At 32.2% G+C, this 17,610-nt stretch overlaps 1 protein-coding gene across 2 annotated transcripts; it reads right to left on the minus strand.

Annotated features, from left to right (window-relative positions):
* Positions 1 to 5,214: 5,214 nt before the first annotated feature.
* On the minus strand, positions 5,215 to 11,117 carry LOC130647247 (uncharacterized). 2 transcript variants are annotated; one of them, XM_057453033.1, is made up of 6 exons: positions 11,033 to 11,067; positions 9,905 to 9,952; positions 9,505 to 9,829; positions 9,265 to 9,385; positions 7,924 to 8,046; positions 5,215 to 7,324 (listed from the first exon to the last, which is right to left on the minus strand). In XM_057453033.1, exons 2-6 carry the CDS (start codon positions 9,940 to 9,942, stop codon positions 6,786 to 6,788), a joined length of 1,146 nt encoding a protein of 381 aa, XP_057309016.1. In that variant the 5' UTR covers positions 9,943 to 9,952; positions 11,033 to 11,067; the 3' UTR covers positions 5,215 to 6,785. The 2 variants fall into 2 exon arrangements, with proteins under 2 accessions (XP_057309016.1, XP_057309015.1); XM_057453032.1 differs by having other exon boundaries at positions 5,216 to 7,324; positions 9,505 to 9,835; positions 11,033 to 11,117.
* Between the last annotated feature and the right edge of the window lie 6,493 nt (positions 11,118 to 17,610).

Raw genomic sequence — 17,610 nt, forward strand, 5'->3', positions numbered from 1 at the left:
CTTTGTGTGCTTTTACTTGCTCCACTTGCTGAGCTTTTATTTAAGTCATCGACTAAATCAAAATCTTGCTTCATCTCGATCTCGCAAAAAGTCTCGCAATACAACATAAGGGCTTTAAGAACTTGAGTAAAATAAGCTTGAAGTATGAAGATAAATATGTACAAGAATTAATGCGCAATTAATAAAGTGTTTAAGCAAAATTTTTCCTCATTATAACGGTGCAACTTTCTGTTCTTTAACGTCATTTTTTGTATCATTTGTAATTAAAGTTTGTTTAATTAATACAAATGTTGCTTCGTTAATACTTTATTATTAAGTGGCTTCTTATCTCGTCCATTTAAAATGTCATTAATTTAAGATTAGTCGGTGGCCTGTAGATAGATCGACGGTTTTTCCTGTCCTTTATTTAGCGCATTTCGTGTGTCTCGCAACTGCAGTTACCATTTTGCGTGAGGAATGACGTATAGGGGTATTATGATGTGGATTAATTTTGTTCAATAACTTTTATACCATACTGGTAATATTATAACAATAGTAACAACATGGCTTTTCCTTCAGGAATTATAAGCATTTGTTGATTAGTACTTACAAAAGCGTTTTGCAATTTCTTAGAAAGAAAAACACGTCAATATGTGGTCTTTATGCATTATGCAGAATTTGTAAAGTGGATAAAACATTAAGGTAATTGCAAATCAAATTACACGTTTTCTTACAAGAAACTTTTCTACATTTTCCTAATTTTAAAGAACTTAATCCCTGTTTTATAGCTACCGTCAAAATGCTTCTTAGTAAAAACTTAATCATTTTTTTCAATATTTTCAGAGTTAGCCGGTGAAAGTAACGATAGTATCAAGCATTCTTTCCACCAAACTTCTTATAAAAAACATGAATTTAATAACACGAAGCTATCTGTTAGTCTAGCTATATTCCTAAAAGCATTGGGTTTAATGTGAATGTAACAACAGAAGCAAGGGTGTTCTTTACGTAACAGTTGTTGTATTCAGCATTCGAAGCTGTTTCACACAAACAAAACAGTATTTGATCTGAAATAACACAAGCTGCATTTCGACTATTACGTGAGCAATATTGTAGTTAGAGTCAGAAAATGCAAAAGCTGCTCTGCTCAAATATGTAAAAGTAAAGTTACAATTAAATTTAATCAAAATGGTAGAAATAGTGGCAGTAGATATTTTTATCTCGGAAGAATTGCAAACATATATCCAGTTGTACTTTTGGCTTATATAACTGTTACTTATTTTGTAGGTCAAGTAGCTCCTAACTGTGGATGCAGATTTCTGCCATTTAATGCAAAAGTTCTTGATAAAAAATAAATCTTAAGTTTGTGATTAAAAATTTTTAAAACGATATCACATATACATGAACAAAATGTTAATATTCATTGTGTCTAATTACATGGTTATATATAATAAAACATGAGTTTTTTAAAAAGAATTAACAAGTACGAATCTCAATAAAACAAAGCCATGTTTTCAGTACCGTACAAAAAGAACTCATAGTTTTGTCCATGCCTTTAGACTATTGTGAATCGACGATAGGCAATCTCGTTTCCAGTTCTTCTATAATAGTTGAAGGCAATTATATACATTAACACATCCCTCAGTCCATACAAATTTTCTTTATAAAGTATTTGCATTCATAGCGACATCTCCACCAGCGACAATGTTTGCTACACTTCTGGCGCACTTGGTTTGTACAGTTCTGTGTTGAAATCGTTTTTATATCCACCTTCTTCAAAGCTGCACATTTCACCTGTTGGTAATCAAGGAATCCTACCATTAATAGAAAGTAAATAACGGCTGTTATAATTCTTCCCATAGTTGGAACTTTTCTTACCAAATGTTAAGTTATTTAAAAAATTCTATAAAGCGATGATGAGGTTCTGTTTTACACGTGTTGACAATCGATATTTGCTTGTCGTTGTTCCTTCGCCAATTCTCTATAAGCTTCTTTAATGAGTTCATTCACGAACATTTATATACACGACGCCAACAATGGGGTTTAATAACTTCAATATTTCTTAGAAAAAGCATTAAAATGGAAGCACTTAAAGGGAATTTCTTAGGCCACCAAATAATGTTTGTTTTGAGGATTATGTTCTTTTAAAATAATATTATTTTAAAAATGGAAAGTACATAGAAAGCAAATTTCATTCTGAGTATCACAAGTGGTTACGACCACTTGTAATATCATTTTGTACTTAGTTTCAATTTCGAAAGCGAGGAAAGTATAAAATTACTTGTACTGTTTCAGTTTTAGAGAACCATAAAAATATTTCATTAATTATTTGTTCCTAGACAACATTGTTTACCGTCTAGAATCGAAGAAATAATATGTTGAGACATTTTTGGACAAAAATCTTTAAAAATTAAAAAATCCCTCCTGACACGGTGGATGTTTTGACGTGACAACATTGACATTGGTAAAGGCGTGTGCGTCAAACTTTGTTTTTTATGTGGATTTTTGATTTGTCTCATAATTTATATGTCCACGATTGTAGAAATAAATGAGTTTATATTTGTTTTTTAATATTTTATACACAAGAATCTACAATACTGAGGTTAAGGTTTTGCCAAAACTTAATAACATTTAAATACAAATATTTACATATAGTATAAAATTTTCCTTCGCACGACTATAGCACGTTTTTACAATCAGATGACTCCAGCATCATCATTTCTTCACATGCTACAAATATCTGTAAATCCGATCATATAATTCCTTATTTTTTAGAAGAACACTTATAAGAACAATTGAGGCTGAGCTGAAATTTAGACGTTTTTATAGAAAAAACGTATTCTTATGATAAAATCAATTTTAAATATATAGCCCTTAATGTCAAATCAAACGACTAATGATAATTTTTCAAAGAGTTAGAAACTTAATGGACAATGTTCTTACTGGCGCACAAAATAATAAACTCAATAATCTAAACAAAAAACATAACGGAAATATGCACAGTAAATACACATTTATTACATCAATTTTGTTGCTTCAAATTCTTTTGCATAAAAAACGCTTTTGAAAGGTTTCTATTTCTAAGTTATTGCTACGATTAATTCCTTTTATTCTATTTCTAGGAATACATTATTAGTTCTTAGCAGATGTTTCTACGAATATGCACACATTTTATGTTTTATGGTTTCTAATCTACTATGAACTAAGTAAGGATATATTCCTAGACTCAAGATATTTCGCAAGCAGAAAAAAGAACTAGTGCCCACGAAAGGGAAGAGAATATGTCAACAAAATATAATAATTTAGGTAATTGTTTATGGACCGCAGATCTTTTTAGCAAATGAGGGAGAGTGGCAGTTAAAAGCGTTAATACTAAGTGATGAATGCCAAGAAATAAGAAGAAATGAAGTCCGAAGTAAGTATTAAAATAAAATTGAAAATGAATTGTGTGAGTTTGCAGTGCGAGAATGTTTTCTTAAAGCTTCATGGTAAACCCCAGTTACTAAGGATTACTGTTATCTCAGCAACAAAAACGACAGAATGAGGTGACTTTGTTTCACAAATCTCAACGTGTATAATGTTAAGGGCTTTTTTTATTACAGGAACTTTTACAAAAAAATCATTGCCGATTTTTTTTAGAAGCTACTAGAGCACTACGTACAAAACCAGAAGACTTTTTGAAGATCGTAACATATGACTTTCTATCAAGTAACATGTGACGCGCGTACGCTCTATTTTCCCGATTTTTTTTATCTTTTCGGACCGTAGAGCGGGTTCTACCATAATGCGGACATTGTCCATATTTTAGCTAGCACATTATCGACTGTTTTAACGTGATATGCACACATGTCAAAGCAGAACTTTAACAGCTTATCGGCCGCAAAATACTGTTCACCTCATGCTATTTCTAGCCAAAAGCCGCCATCTTCACAAATATATCACCCGTTTTAACACGTTTTTCTTTAACTTATTAAGTTCTTCTCTATAAGGGAAATTAAAGTAATATTTTTTTATGTGATTGCCGTTCTAAAGATACGCTCGTAAAATGTCCATTTCAATTTTCTGTGAAACATAATTATGTTGCCAATTTTAATGATAAAAAAGTAAATCCTATTGTTCGAAGCTAATGTAATGCTCTTTTTACTCGCCCCACTTTTCCAACCCTGCACAGAGTTATGGGACTGTAAAAACCAGATATTTACACTGTCCTTGTTTCCGTACAATTATTCTAATTGATGCTATATCTTGCAATGGCCGAAAGCGGCTATTTTAACAAATATTTTACCCATTTTAACACGTTTTACTTTCACTTTAGCCAAAGGGAAATTGAAGTCATATTTATTATGTGATTGCCTTTTCAAAGACACCCTCGTAAAATGTCTGTCTTTAATTTCCCTCGAACACTTTCAATTTTCCGTGAAAAATAATTATGTTACCAAAAAACTGAGAATATTTCAAGAATCTAATAAATAGTAAATGCTATTGTTCGAAGCTAATGTAATGCAGTTTTGACTCCCCCATTTTTCCAACCCTGCGCAGAGTTATGTTATGTAATAACATAACTCTGCGTGTTAATAAAAACGTGTTAATGCATTATCTTAGCATGTGAAACAAATATCACAAAAAAAGCATTTAGAAGACAAAAAAGTCAAACAGAAGCCTACAAACCTAACACTTACCACGACAAAATCCAATATCAAAATGACCCTTGTCGTCGGCATGACGAGGCCGCAAATTTTTTGGATTTTTTCAAAAAATTGGGCGTAGTAATTAGTTCACTAAGCGCAAGCGATCAAAACAAAGTCGGTAAAACTACGTCTTTGTTATTTGTGGTTCGTTAGCGGAAATGGCGATGACGTCACAGGAGTTTTTATTTAAAATGGCGCATCAAGATAACTCGATATTCGATGTAATAACCCGTATGGTTCTATATATTTTTTGAAAGATCGCAGGAATATTAGTTATCATTTTGAACTTACAAATAAAGTACGTCTATTATCATAGAGATAAAAATGGAATCCTTAAAAGATGCTGAATAAACTCAAAAAGGTAGATGACTTACTTCCTTTTTTTATTACCATGTGGTGTACCAAGACAGTATCTTATATCGCATAGAAAATCTTATGTGTGATTATTAGATCAATTTAACTGTCTTTAAAGACGAATTAATCAATTTTCAGGACTGGGAAAAAGTGAAGCAATAAAAAGTCTTATTAACAGTGAATGTATGCAAATCATTATATATATTATATTAAATACATACACGTTTTTTTATAAGAAAATTTTTATAAGAAAATGAGCGTCAAAAACCTCAAGATGCTAAGAAGATTTTAAGAAAATTCCCAGCCGCGTCATGATAAAATCCATTTCCTGGAGACCTTATTATTTACATTTACAGTTATTAAATCACCATAATTTCAAAACACAACACAATCAAGTGCCTCTTTTTCAGTCAAACATACATCCTAACAAAGTTTGATCATAAAGATAACAAAAAAGTTTTCAATGAATACAAAAGAAAATTTAGGAACATTTGAGCCTAAATTCAAGTATTTTACTAAGAAAAGTGAGCCTCAGGTCAAAAAATGATTTTCTTATAAAAAACAACGTGCATTCCTATGCATTTCACTAGCGTAAAAAATATTATGTTTGTGTATATTATAGTTACTACAAGCGAATTTCCATTATATTAATTTTTACCTGTGAGTAAAAAATTTGGAGAATAACCAATCACATTTAAGAATTCTCACAGGATATTTTTAATGGAAATCAGCATGCCGCAATAATATGTCGAATGTTTACAAAAAACGTAAGGATAAATGCGATATAATCGATACAAAGGTGACGTAAAATTTGACAAATTTATTTAGTTAGTTGAGTCCCGTTAAACTTCCGTTCTTAGGTTGTCCACAACCTCATTTTTCTTTAAAGATCTTTCCAAAAAAGGATAATGAATATTAAGTTATAACACACACATCACAATTCTTAAAGGATTTTTAAGTGCTAAAGTAAAGTGTTTAATAATATTTTTGTTATTGTATTTTAATTAGAATTTGAAGTTTTTAAAATCAGTAAAGTGTGCGTTTAGTTAAAATTTAAGAAAATTACTTCATTAACAATAAACAAAAAATTAACAATAAAAAAAAATTAACAATAAAAAAAAATTAACAATAAAACAAAAAACAAATAAACAAACAAACAAAAAAAAGAACATACCTTGAATTTAAAAATGTTTTCAAAATTTCGCACAATAGTCTTTTTTTTGCGAAACTAAAATTCTGGCGGAAAAACTTTCTTTGTTATTCGTACATTCAATACTGGTACAATTCCATGCACATACAAATGATAATTATCTTGTTTATTAGGGTTCGATTTTTAACGTAAATCTAAATGTGTGCAATTTTTTTAAAACCGCTTGACCAAAAAAATTAGAATTTTCAAAAAGGAGCTAAAAGTAAATTAACCTAACTTGAGTGAAAACTAAAAGTGAAACTAAAACAGAACTACCCGAAGCATAAACGAATTAAACGTTTATACAACTACACTAGATAAAAAAGAATCAAAAATCAGATTCTGAAGTTTAACATCAATGTTTGAAAGCAAATTCCTACAAAATTGATCAAATTTGACGAATGGAAATCTCTGACATTGAAGTATCTTGATTGTGAAGAAGAACGAAAAATAATCTCTCCAAATAAACGTCATGAAAGTTTTAGCAAATATTAGCTATCAACATGAAGACAAATAGGCTTCTCTGTGACATTAAAGCATTGTCTGCAATCATGCAAAACATTGAAGAAGCTAGTCAATCATTTTACGAAGAAAAACCACTTCCCGGCTGTTGAATGGGTAGAGGTCTTGAAAAAATCATCACATTCCAGTCGATCGTGCCTTAGGTTTATGTGGGTGAGGTTGTAAATATATAGTAGATGGTCGTAAAGTCTTGCTGTCTTTGTTACGCCTTCCCTTGACCAAGAACCATTTCTGCCCAATACTTCACACTGTGACGTAGTAATAGACGTGTCATCGACAAGTCTAATGTAGGATCCACATGAACCAGGACGGGTGTCTGTATCTCCATCTAAGTAATTAAGCACTTCGTATCCACTTGCATTGTTTGCAGTTACAATGTGAATGGTTCTGTTGTGACCAGATTTGTGACAGTAAAATCGAAATTGGGTGAAGTTAATGATGTTTCTGAGTTCTTTAAAACCAGAAGAAGATAGGAGAAAACGATTTGTGGAAACTTTGTAAAGATCGGCGACACCGCCAGATATGTGTCCTCCAGTGCGCTCGTTATCGCTTGGTGAACCATTCGTGATCACTTTGCCAATTGTTGTCCAACCTCCTAGTAAACAAAGCAATAAAACTTTAGTGAAATAAAATTAGGTTTCTTAGGAAGCAATTGGTGATATTAACAGGTGGCCCGTAAAACAATCCACGGGTTCGCCCGTCCTTTTTATACCACATTGCTTGCGTCTCGCTACTGGTGGTACCATTTTGCGTGACAGACAGACTTATACGGGTATTATAATATAGAGACTTATAATTTAGAGAATATAAATATAATTAATTTGTCAAAGTGGCAGTACCGCATTTTCCCTTTGTGTTTAGAACGTTGTTTTTAGCTTTATTTTATGTGATTTTAAAATCCCCTGAAGTAAAATAAAGGATAATGCAAGATCATTTGTTATTTCTGAAAGTACTGTTAAGAATAAAAATATTTAAAATTGCATAAAATTGTATTAAAATTAAATTACCTTTTACTGTTCATGTGAAATGCTTTTGAACTGTTTTATGAAGAATATTTTTTTTGTGATTTTTCAAAAAAACGTTGGAATGCCAAGAAGAATTTATTTTGTGAATTTTGTTTTTTTAAAACGTTCGTGGATTTTATTACTGTGAATAGAGTCACAGCCCAAACAAATTATCAGATAAATTACTTACCTCCGGAAGTTTCCATGTCGCAAAATACAGTCAACTGATTGTGTTTAATTGTGTAATTTCCACTTTTTGCGGCAGGATAATGTTCCTTTAACCATCTGCACGACGGTACAGGCATACTGACATCTATGAAAATACAAGAAAAACCTATATCATAGGATAATTATGCTTAAATAGCTAAACCTGGGACAGTTATACTAACCCTGTAATAACTGTTTATGAGGGCAATACCGAAGAATATTGACCGACGTTAAAGTATTGCCCGAGCTTGTGAGGGTAATACGCGACAGAGGTCAATATTTGAAGGTATTGCCCGAAATAAACAGTTATTATATGGATTATTACTCGGGTACTTGATTGTACGACAACAAATATAACATTATAAGCAGGATGTAGAAACCATGTCTTTATAGAAACTATGGGAATATGGAACGTTCATTTGAACAAAAAATATACTTTTTAAAATCGAATATCATGTAAACATAACATTTATTGCAGCTACAACATAGAATTCTTAAAAGATAAAAGTAAGTTTCACTTCTGTTGCTACCATATTAAAACTTTAAATACGGTTACTATGGTAGCAGGCAATGTCGTGGAATATTGCCCGCTATGACTTAAGTTCTAACCAATCACATTGTGCGATTTTCGAAAATTTCAATGCCGCCAATTTACCCGGGTAATAAAACGTATTAATAGAAACTCATTCACTGTAAAAAAACTTTTTAATGTCATCGTCATTTTGCTATTTCTTGGAAAAATGCAATCACTCGTGTGTTACTAATGCTATGATCTTGATTCTTGATGGCCTTATGAATTGTGTAAAATGAAAATGACTCCAACGTCATATCTGCAAGATTCTGTATTAACGATAACGATAGAATGGTACGGTTTCCAAAATTATTGACGCAATTACACTTGGCACATCCATATAATTTAGAGATGTTCAAGGCAAAGAAAACAATGCAATGATGTTTGACGTCAGTTACATGAAACGCGTCACTCTATTCACATCTCGTTTGTATTCCATTCTTTGCGTTTGTATAAATACTTAATAATAGTATGTGTATAACGAATACAACATTATGCAACACTTTATTCAATCACAAGCCCAAATAAAAGTTCAGCACTATATCACATGTGTAACATAAGTTATGACTAGCTAAATATGTGGTAGGCGCTTTACGCTCCCCCCGCCACGCCCCATCTTCCCCGCTGCTAATTGAATCAAATTAAATGCATTGAAACAAAAGTAATAAAAGATAGAACTTCACTTAAACTTTTAATTTAAATCTACAATTATTTTGCGCCCAACATACTAAGGTGACGCGTCTTATAAAATACCTTTCTCGCATCTCTTTCCATAGTGTCCATCAGTACATGTGCAATTAAAACCAGGAGACTCACAAATATCTTCACAATAATGACCTTTACAAGGTGACGTAGTGGCGCAAACGTTTCCGACCTAAAGAATAAAATATTATATGCAACAATAATATGTAACATAAATAAAAAAATATAGAAAATAGGCAAAAAATAAATAAATAGTAATAAACAACAGGTGTGAATTATTGCCGAAATTACCTCTTTATCATCAGGATCAGTTTCATAGTGAGTCCATCCAATTTCCTTAGTGCCATTGTTGCCACTTTCAGTAGTTGTACTGTTTAATAAGTCGCACTTGTCCGTTTCATGGTTATAGTTTATTGATTGACACGAATCATGCAGAATACAATTTTTCACGCAGTCAAGGTCGCCTTTTACGTCAATGGTTTTAAGTTTTCCAAACATCAGTCGAGAATTTTCATGCACAATTTTGAGATCAGAATAGAAAGAACAAGGAAGCCGCAAAATCTTTCCAGCCGCCAACACAAAATAAAACGTTACGAAAATTGGAATGGAAGCCAGCCTGAAACTTTTAACATTTGCGCGTTGGTATTATGACTTCATCAACAACAAAAGTTAAAATTACAACAATCTTTACCTTAAATTAACCTTCATGTTTTTTGACTTGAGTGCCATTTACATTTTGCTGAAAATAAAATAATAAAAAATCCTTACACACCAATGTAGAAATAATTTTATACTTATGTCTGAAAAGCATTGTTTCGTCATAATTATATCCAAACCAACAATATTCAAATTCATAGCGACTAGTGAAGAAAGCTTTAAATATATTTGTTCATTGAATGCAATGGAAGAGAATTAACTTCTTATACAATGTACAATACCTATTCACCACTGTCGATAAAAAAATGACGTGCGGCGACGTTATTTTCAGGACGACTTTGTTGCTGTTAAGACGCCATTAAAAACAGTGTTAAGTAAAATTCATACTGAAAACCCAATTCCTTGCCCCCATGACTTTTTATTCACATTAGATTTTAAAATACTTTGTTTTACTTTTGTATGCAATAGAAACAGGTGATTTCAGAATAACAATGGAAAATGCTGCTCTTAGCATGTGGGTTGCCACAAACGTTGTGGCGATTTTGATTCAATCAAAGATTGGCTCCACCATACGTCTAAGAGCGTATATTTTCTTGAGTATGGTGCGCGTTTAGCGAAAACACACTTTACCGCAAAGTGGGGTTGATAGCAGGAGGTGCTAGACGCTTTTATTGAAGACGTACTAAATGCTAAACGCTGAACGCGAATATCTAACATGTTTCATATTCGCGTTTAAGCTTCAAAGGTACCGACAGTAAACAAAACAGTGGGCTGAAGATTTTTTTGGTTTTTTTTGCTTAAAAGTGTGCACTATTAACATTTTATCTTTTAAAATGGCAGCAATAAAAAGAGTATCATTAGTTAAATAAAAAAAATGCAGAACTTGTATGAAGTTATCCAGTCCTGTACGACAAATGTCATAAAGGCTACATGAAAAGGGATACTGTGAGCAATGATTGAACCGAAGTTGCAAAAAACCTTGAGTGCGTTAAAAATAACCAAAAAACGTTACTTTAAAGACTTCCAAAATTGCATTTAAACACGAACATTTTAAAACAGCTCATTGTAATTTCTAAACAACTTGTTTGCTATTACAAAAATGAAATAATTACAGAATATGCGAAGAAAAACTTTTTTAGTATGATTTTAGTAAGTAACTTACATTAAGATCTGTGTCTGCTTGCGAAAAAAGTTGTATAAAAGAAGTTTGTGAGAAATTTCAATTTTTAATGTTAACAAAAACATAGCACGTTTCAAATTCTGAATACTCCATATGTTAAATACAGTAAATAAGAAATTCAACCTATCCAAAACTCATTTTTGTAAAAAATAAAACGGCAAACGAAATTTTAATTTTTAATGTTTACAAAAATATAATACGTTTAAAAAATAAATTCTGAATACTCTATATGTTACATACAGTAAATAAGAAATTCAAGCTATCCTAAACTTTTTTTGTCAAAAACAACGCACAAACGAAACTGTTTATGAAATAAAAGATTGCGAGATTAAAGTTATTTGAAAAGAATCTCAAGAATTATGTCAAATATGGAGTTAAAAAATGCATTAGTAAAGTTGATAAAGAAAAGGTAACGCTTGTGGAATCCATTAAAAGAAACAAAGTTTAGCTTACGTAAAGCCACCACAAAAAATAGAAGTAACCAGGACAATATGAACGTTAAAAGCAATGGATTAAAATTTAATGTACGCGATACTATCATCATTGTACACGTCAAACAAAAACGCACAAGGACCAAGAAAGTACAAGAAACACATTAATGAACTAAACTTTGTTGACATATAGTTCTCTTAAACAATAGAGGACATAGCAAAGTTCAAAAAAATAACGACACATGTTGGGAAAATAAGGATTACGAAATAGTAACATTTAATAACTACTGTTTTGTTTATATTCTTTTGTGTTTTTTCAAAAAAAAAAAAGAAAAACAAGAACAGATATCTTGAAAAGTAGACGTTTTATATTGGGTCTCTTTTAGACCAATATAAAACGTCTAGTAACGGCCTTTTTAAATAGCTACCTTTCTACGTTCTTCTCTCATAAAACTAAGAAAGTACTGTCTTTTGGACGTCAAAAAATGCGCTGTCTCTAGACGAGATTTATAATTCACAGCAACACGTCTTAGAAAGATGTAAAAAATGAATTTATTGTCTTAAACGTCTTGTGCTAGCTGGCTAAAAAGGAGGTTTTAAAAAGAAGGAGAAAGAACACGCGGTGTCCCTTTAAACTTTCTATTCAATTTGTTATTGTGTCGGCGCCCTTTTGAACTGATCCGTGGCTCTGATTTGGCCCAATAGTTACCTACCGACTCTGAAACGAGTGTTTTAACGAGAAAAGATAAATCTTAAAAATCACACTTCAGCAATGCGGAAGAGCAGAAAAACATGTGGTTTAGTTGAACTACCAGATTTAATGAGGGTGAAGTTTGTTTTTTGACTTCCATAAGGACGCGTAAGGAGTAAAGTGCCTTCAAAGTGCGAGAAGCTGCCTTGGGAGATCTGAAAGTTTTACAACTTTTAAACTATTTTTCATGTCCCCTCCTGGGAAAACGTTAGTTAAAGGGTTGATTAACGTTTTTGTGCAGGTTTCGTCAGGAAGAGTTATTTATAAAATTGTTTTTTTACTCTCGAAGTAGACAATTTCTCAGTAGGGTGTCGCAGCCCTCGGTGATGTTTTCTATTGTAATATAACAAAAGAAAATAATTATTAGTTCTAATTATGTATATTTAGATTAAAGTTTTAAGCAACTTTTTTTTCTTTTTCCCCCAGTGGGAGTAAATTTTCTGTTTCTGTTTATTCTTTCCTTCTTACACCAGCTGTATGTTTTGAATATATATTGAATTGAGTTTTTTGTTTCGTTTTTAATTCCTTTGACACCTTTTTGAAAGTATTCATAGTTAAATTTCGCTGTGTGTCACCATGTCTGTATCACATTCAGAGTATATTCAAAAGCTATGTAAATTGTGTTGGAAGAAAATTGTCAAAAGTAAACATTCGGTTAATTTTAAATCTTGTGATATTTACAGTAAAGTGTTTCAATCTAGCTATGGAATAAGAAGATCCCTGTGTATTTCCTAAATTTATTTGTAATGGATGTAGAAGAAAGTTAGACGAGATGAAAAGGTCAAAAAATAATCGATACTAATGGCTTATTAACCGTTTAGCCGGTCTATACGGGAAAATATAGACCGAGGTCATGACGTCATGGACCGAACGCAGTGAGGTCCATGCGAGTGACAGAGGTCTATATTTTCCCGTATAGACAGGCTAATAAGGTTAATAAGTCATTTATTACCCCACTGATTATTTCATAACCATTAATGAAAAAAAGGTTTTAGAGTCCAGGGTTTTTTAACAAAAACAAGGCTTAGGTGGAAACCATGTAACTTTCTTTATATTTCGAACGTACACAGACATTCGATCCACAACTCGTTCAAAAATAAACAATACAATACAACTTTTAAAAATAGAATATTTTCAAAACAGTTTTAAAATTCAATTCTTTGTCGTTAAAATTGTTAAAATTTCCTCCGGAAAAAAATGAAGAGAGGGTTGAAGACTGCGTGGAACTGGAAGTATTAAGAGCTGTCGATTGGTTATGTACGTCAAGTTGGTTATTATTTGAGCTCAAGATGTTTGACATTTTGTAACGGTGAGTGGTACTAGCTGATTTGTAATTTCTTAACGAATCAATATTTTTGTGACCACTGTGTTGGGCTACATAAACTTCGGGGACATTTGCATCCAAAAGCTTTCCAATCGATGTTTTTCTAACGATGTTTTGATGTCGGTTAATACGGCGTCATATAGACTAGTCACGTGAAAAAAAAAACCAATCAAATTTTCCGAGAACGTTCGAATAAACGTAAACATTCGAAAATACTCAACAGTGGGGTAATAACACTGTATTATTTTACCCTCATATGGATGAAAACTGTGTGCATGAATTATGTTGTAAACAGAAAAGACTTGAAAATACTGGAATTAAATTTGAGTATGAAGAAAGTTGGTATATATGTGATAATTGGATAACAATAAACGTGTCTATACATCCCTTTGTCAAAATGAAAAAGAATTGAACCATTTGTTTACAATACGTATATAAACAACAGCAAAAACTCTGCCATATGTTTTGAAAAATGAAGATATTCTAACTTTCTTGTCATTCCTAAAGTCCGTCAGTGTTTGCACTGGGCTACAAGGTTTCGAAGATGTGATAAAGTTGAGATTTAATTTGGAACACCCATTCATGAATCAGAGTGGAACAATAGTTATTGTAGTTATTATAGTAGTTATTTATATATTGAAACAATACACTTTCTTTTGTAAGAAACCTAAGCATTTGGTTGAGCCTGAAGTTTCTTAACATTTTGATAATTTGAGCCTTATTGTTTCCTAATTTTCCTTATTTGAGCCTTAATGTTTCTTAATTTTCCTTATTTGAGCCCTAATGTAAAAAAATCTTTTATTGACAATAATTTTTTGAGTTATTGCTTTTGGTTTATGAAAGACATATGCTATGTTTGCACAATATCATACGGAAGTTCATTTCGTTGTTTCTTATTTCTGACGTTCTCTATAAAACTCTTTTTATTCTGTTTCCTCCCCTTTTTCTGTGATATGTACATAAGTTCATTAATGTTGGAGATTTTCTCAGTTTGTCTCTTAAAAGTTTCTTAAAATTTTGACTTTTTGAGCAAGGTTTCTTATAAAAAAAAAAAAACAACGTGTATTTTATGTATATTTTTTCGGGGTATGTTGGACATTTTTTCCATTACGCTCTTTTAACAAAGAAGTTGTTTTGTTATGATTGTCTTGTTTTTTGAGTTACATCTGTTGCAAATATCTTTAGTGGAGTACGATATTGACTTTGATTTAAAACATTTTTTTTAAAACATCAAATCTCGAAAAATAGGTAAGATTAAAAAAATTCAGGATTGCTACTTTATTATTGCTATGTTATTTTTATTTATTTCATCGGGGAATTACTGCTCTAACGGAATTTCTTTCATCTTCATTTCAAATGAATCCGCCACACGTCTTTTTTATATACTCACACGCAATAAGTTAAAATAGTAGAGACATAATAAGGGACTATATGCTTACTTTGCTAGGAAACACACGTTATATATAGAAAAAATATATATTTCTTGAAGTGAAAACAAGTTATAGGTAATGTTATGGCAATTAGTTAAGTTTTGTTCTCATTGCTGGTGCACCTTTTTTAGATAATTCTACAGTCATCTTCTCTTTTTTCTCAGATGCTAGAGATGCAAGTTTGCGTCGAACTACTTGTATACATGCAGTGACGTGTGCTTTCGCTTTGTCACACCCTTTTTTTATAATCTGAGCTTTGAGAATTTTTGATGAGTTTTCATTTCCAAGATTTCGTGAAAGTATGACCCAGGCTTGATCAATTAGGGTGACCCTCATACCCTTCTTTTAAAAACGTTCTCGTGTATCCTTTATATTCCTACAAAATGTTCAAATTCACAACTTTTCTGATAATGTTTCCGATTCTTCTGCAGAAAATAAACATGTCATCGTTGACTTTACGAGGTATCCTCTGCTGACGTGGCCCACCAAAGATCTTGTATAAGTCATCATCCAATTCTATTACATTTCTAACGTCTTCGCCTGCTATTTCGCTTATTGCTTGTTTATGATATGCAAAAACGACAAAATTATCAACTACCAGGCATCTACCGCTGAGGGGAAAATAACCGGGGGCTCATAATTTATGCAAATAATAACAAAAGATAACGGCTAATTTATTAATTTAAGCACGAGATTTAAAATTTTGATTGACAGAATTCGATGTGAGAACAATAGAGAAAAGTAAACATGAGCAACGGATGATTTCAATGAAAACAAGAGAGTTCTCTCTCCTTCTTTTAAAACCTCCTTGCTGGGTATGAGCACAAATTGTCGCCCTGTATAACACAAATAGCCTTTCCTGAAAATTAAAAGTATATTCGTACAAAAAATACACGAGCCTCCTAAAATGAAGAACACTGGTTATAAAAATATACTGATTGAAAAAAAGTACAAACAGTCGACGCTTTGTACAGAAGAAAAAATAAAAAGGCAAGTTAACTTATTTTGCTAAATTTCTTTGTTACAGGGATAAATTTCATTTTGGTACAACTGTTAATTAAGTAATTGCATTTGTCCAAGAAAACAATTTCCATTTGAGAAATAATTTGAACATGGAGAAACACTTTTATCTGAAAGGGTAAAAAAAGAAGGACATGAAACTATATTTTCTCTATTCTAGTATCCGCAAAGCGCGGTCAGGCTTTATTCAGCTGATAAATTAAAATTCAGCGCTTTAAAATTTCACCAAAAAATAATTAGGAAACGCGGATCGTAATTGGTTTGAAGAAAACAATCTATGAAAAATCTGATTGGCTTACAGGAGGCGCCATGACGTAATGGTTAATTAATTTCGGCTGCGAAGGCATGCATGGTCGTACACATGATCGCAGGATAGCTATCAACAATACCAAAAGAATTTAAAAAACAAAGTTCTACATGATACAAGACATTTTATTGTGGTGAATGAAAAATACAACATTTTTATATCTCTATAACTAGTACGGTGACACAATAGTGCGACCGCCAGGCAACTATTTCTTTGTTTATATAAAATAAGTTATTAATGTCAACTAATAGCAACCTACGCCCGTGGACTTGCCCCACTGTGTTACTTTCGCCGATACAAACTAATCACCACCGTCGAGAACTCGTCTCTACGTAGCCACCTATGGAGTAAAAATGATCTCCCTAATCCAAAGAGTAACGTTGTTTTGGTCTCGCGAAAACATTAGATAAAATGGCACAGAAGCTGCCTACCAAAAAACGGAATTATATCGGGGAAAATATGGCGCCCTAACTGACTGATGACAGACCGCGCTCAAGTGGTCGATAATAGCCGTGTTTTGTCTGTCTGTCCGCAAAAGTCTTGTTGTGTAACGGTCGCATTAAATTTTTATATCTGCACGAAATACTAAATGCGATATATTCTCGGCATGCCGACGAAGAACGTGTAAGGCAGAACCACAAAGGCCATTTCGATTTTGAAATTGTGTATTCAATGCTACGTTGGTAGGTCTCTGTTTCACCTTTTTATCTTCTAAAAGCTTTTTATTTTCGTAATATTTGTTAACTGTATGTTTTCAGATGTTAAGGTAAATTTATTTTTTAGCCACATACAAATCTTGAACCACCAATTTTAAGATTTTGGCTACGAATAAAGATTTTGAGGGCACATCCTTAAGCGAGCTAGCTAACTAGCTTTATTTATTTCTATTTTTTACGGGTGTTATTCAGTTTAATAGAAGAGCTTTTATTCTAGCCAATAATATTTATTTTTACGTTGGGGTGGTGACCATCTAGCTAGCTTTTTAGCTACCTCTGGCTAAAAGTAGAAGTAGCCAAATGCAGTTTGATTATATATGTTCTTCATCAATAATTCTTATGCTAACTGCAGTTCGGTAGCTACACCTTATATTATTTTCAAGAAAACGTTTTCTGCGAAATAAAATGGCTGAGCGATTGTTTTAGCTGGACGAAGTAGCGACAGGCTGTCCCCCCTGTGTTTAAGCCGAAGTTGCAATAAAGATTTTTTTTGAAAATTGCATTACACCAATACGCGTGGGCGACAGGTTTTAACTGTACTAAACACACTATTGCCTGTTCTTTTATTTAAACCGAAGCTG

Source organism: Hydractinia symbiolongicarpus, chromosome 6 (genome assembly GCF_029227915.1).
Source record: "Hydractinia symbiolongicarpus strain clone_291-10 chromosome 6, HSymV2.1, whole genome shotgun sequence".
NCBI classification, from domain to species: Eukaryota; Metazoa; Cnidaria; class Hydrozoa; order Anthoathecata; family Hydractiniidae; genus Hydractinia; species Hydractinia symbiolongicarpus.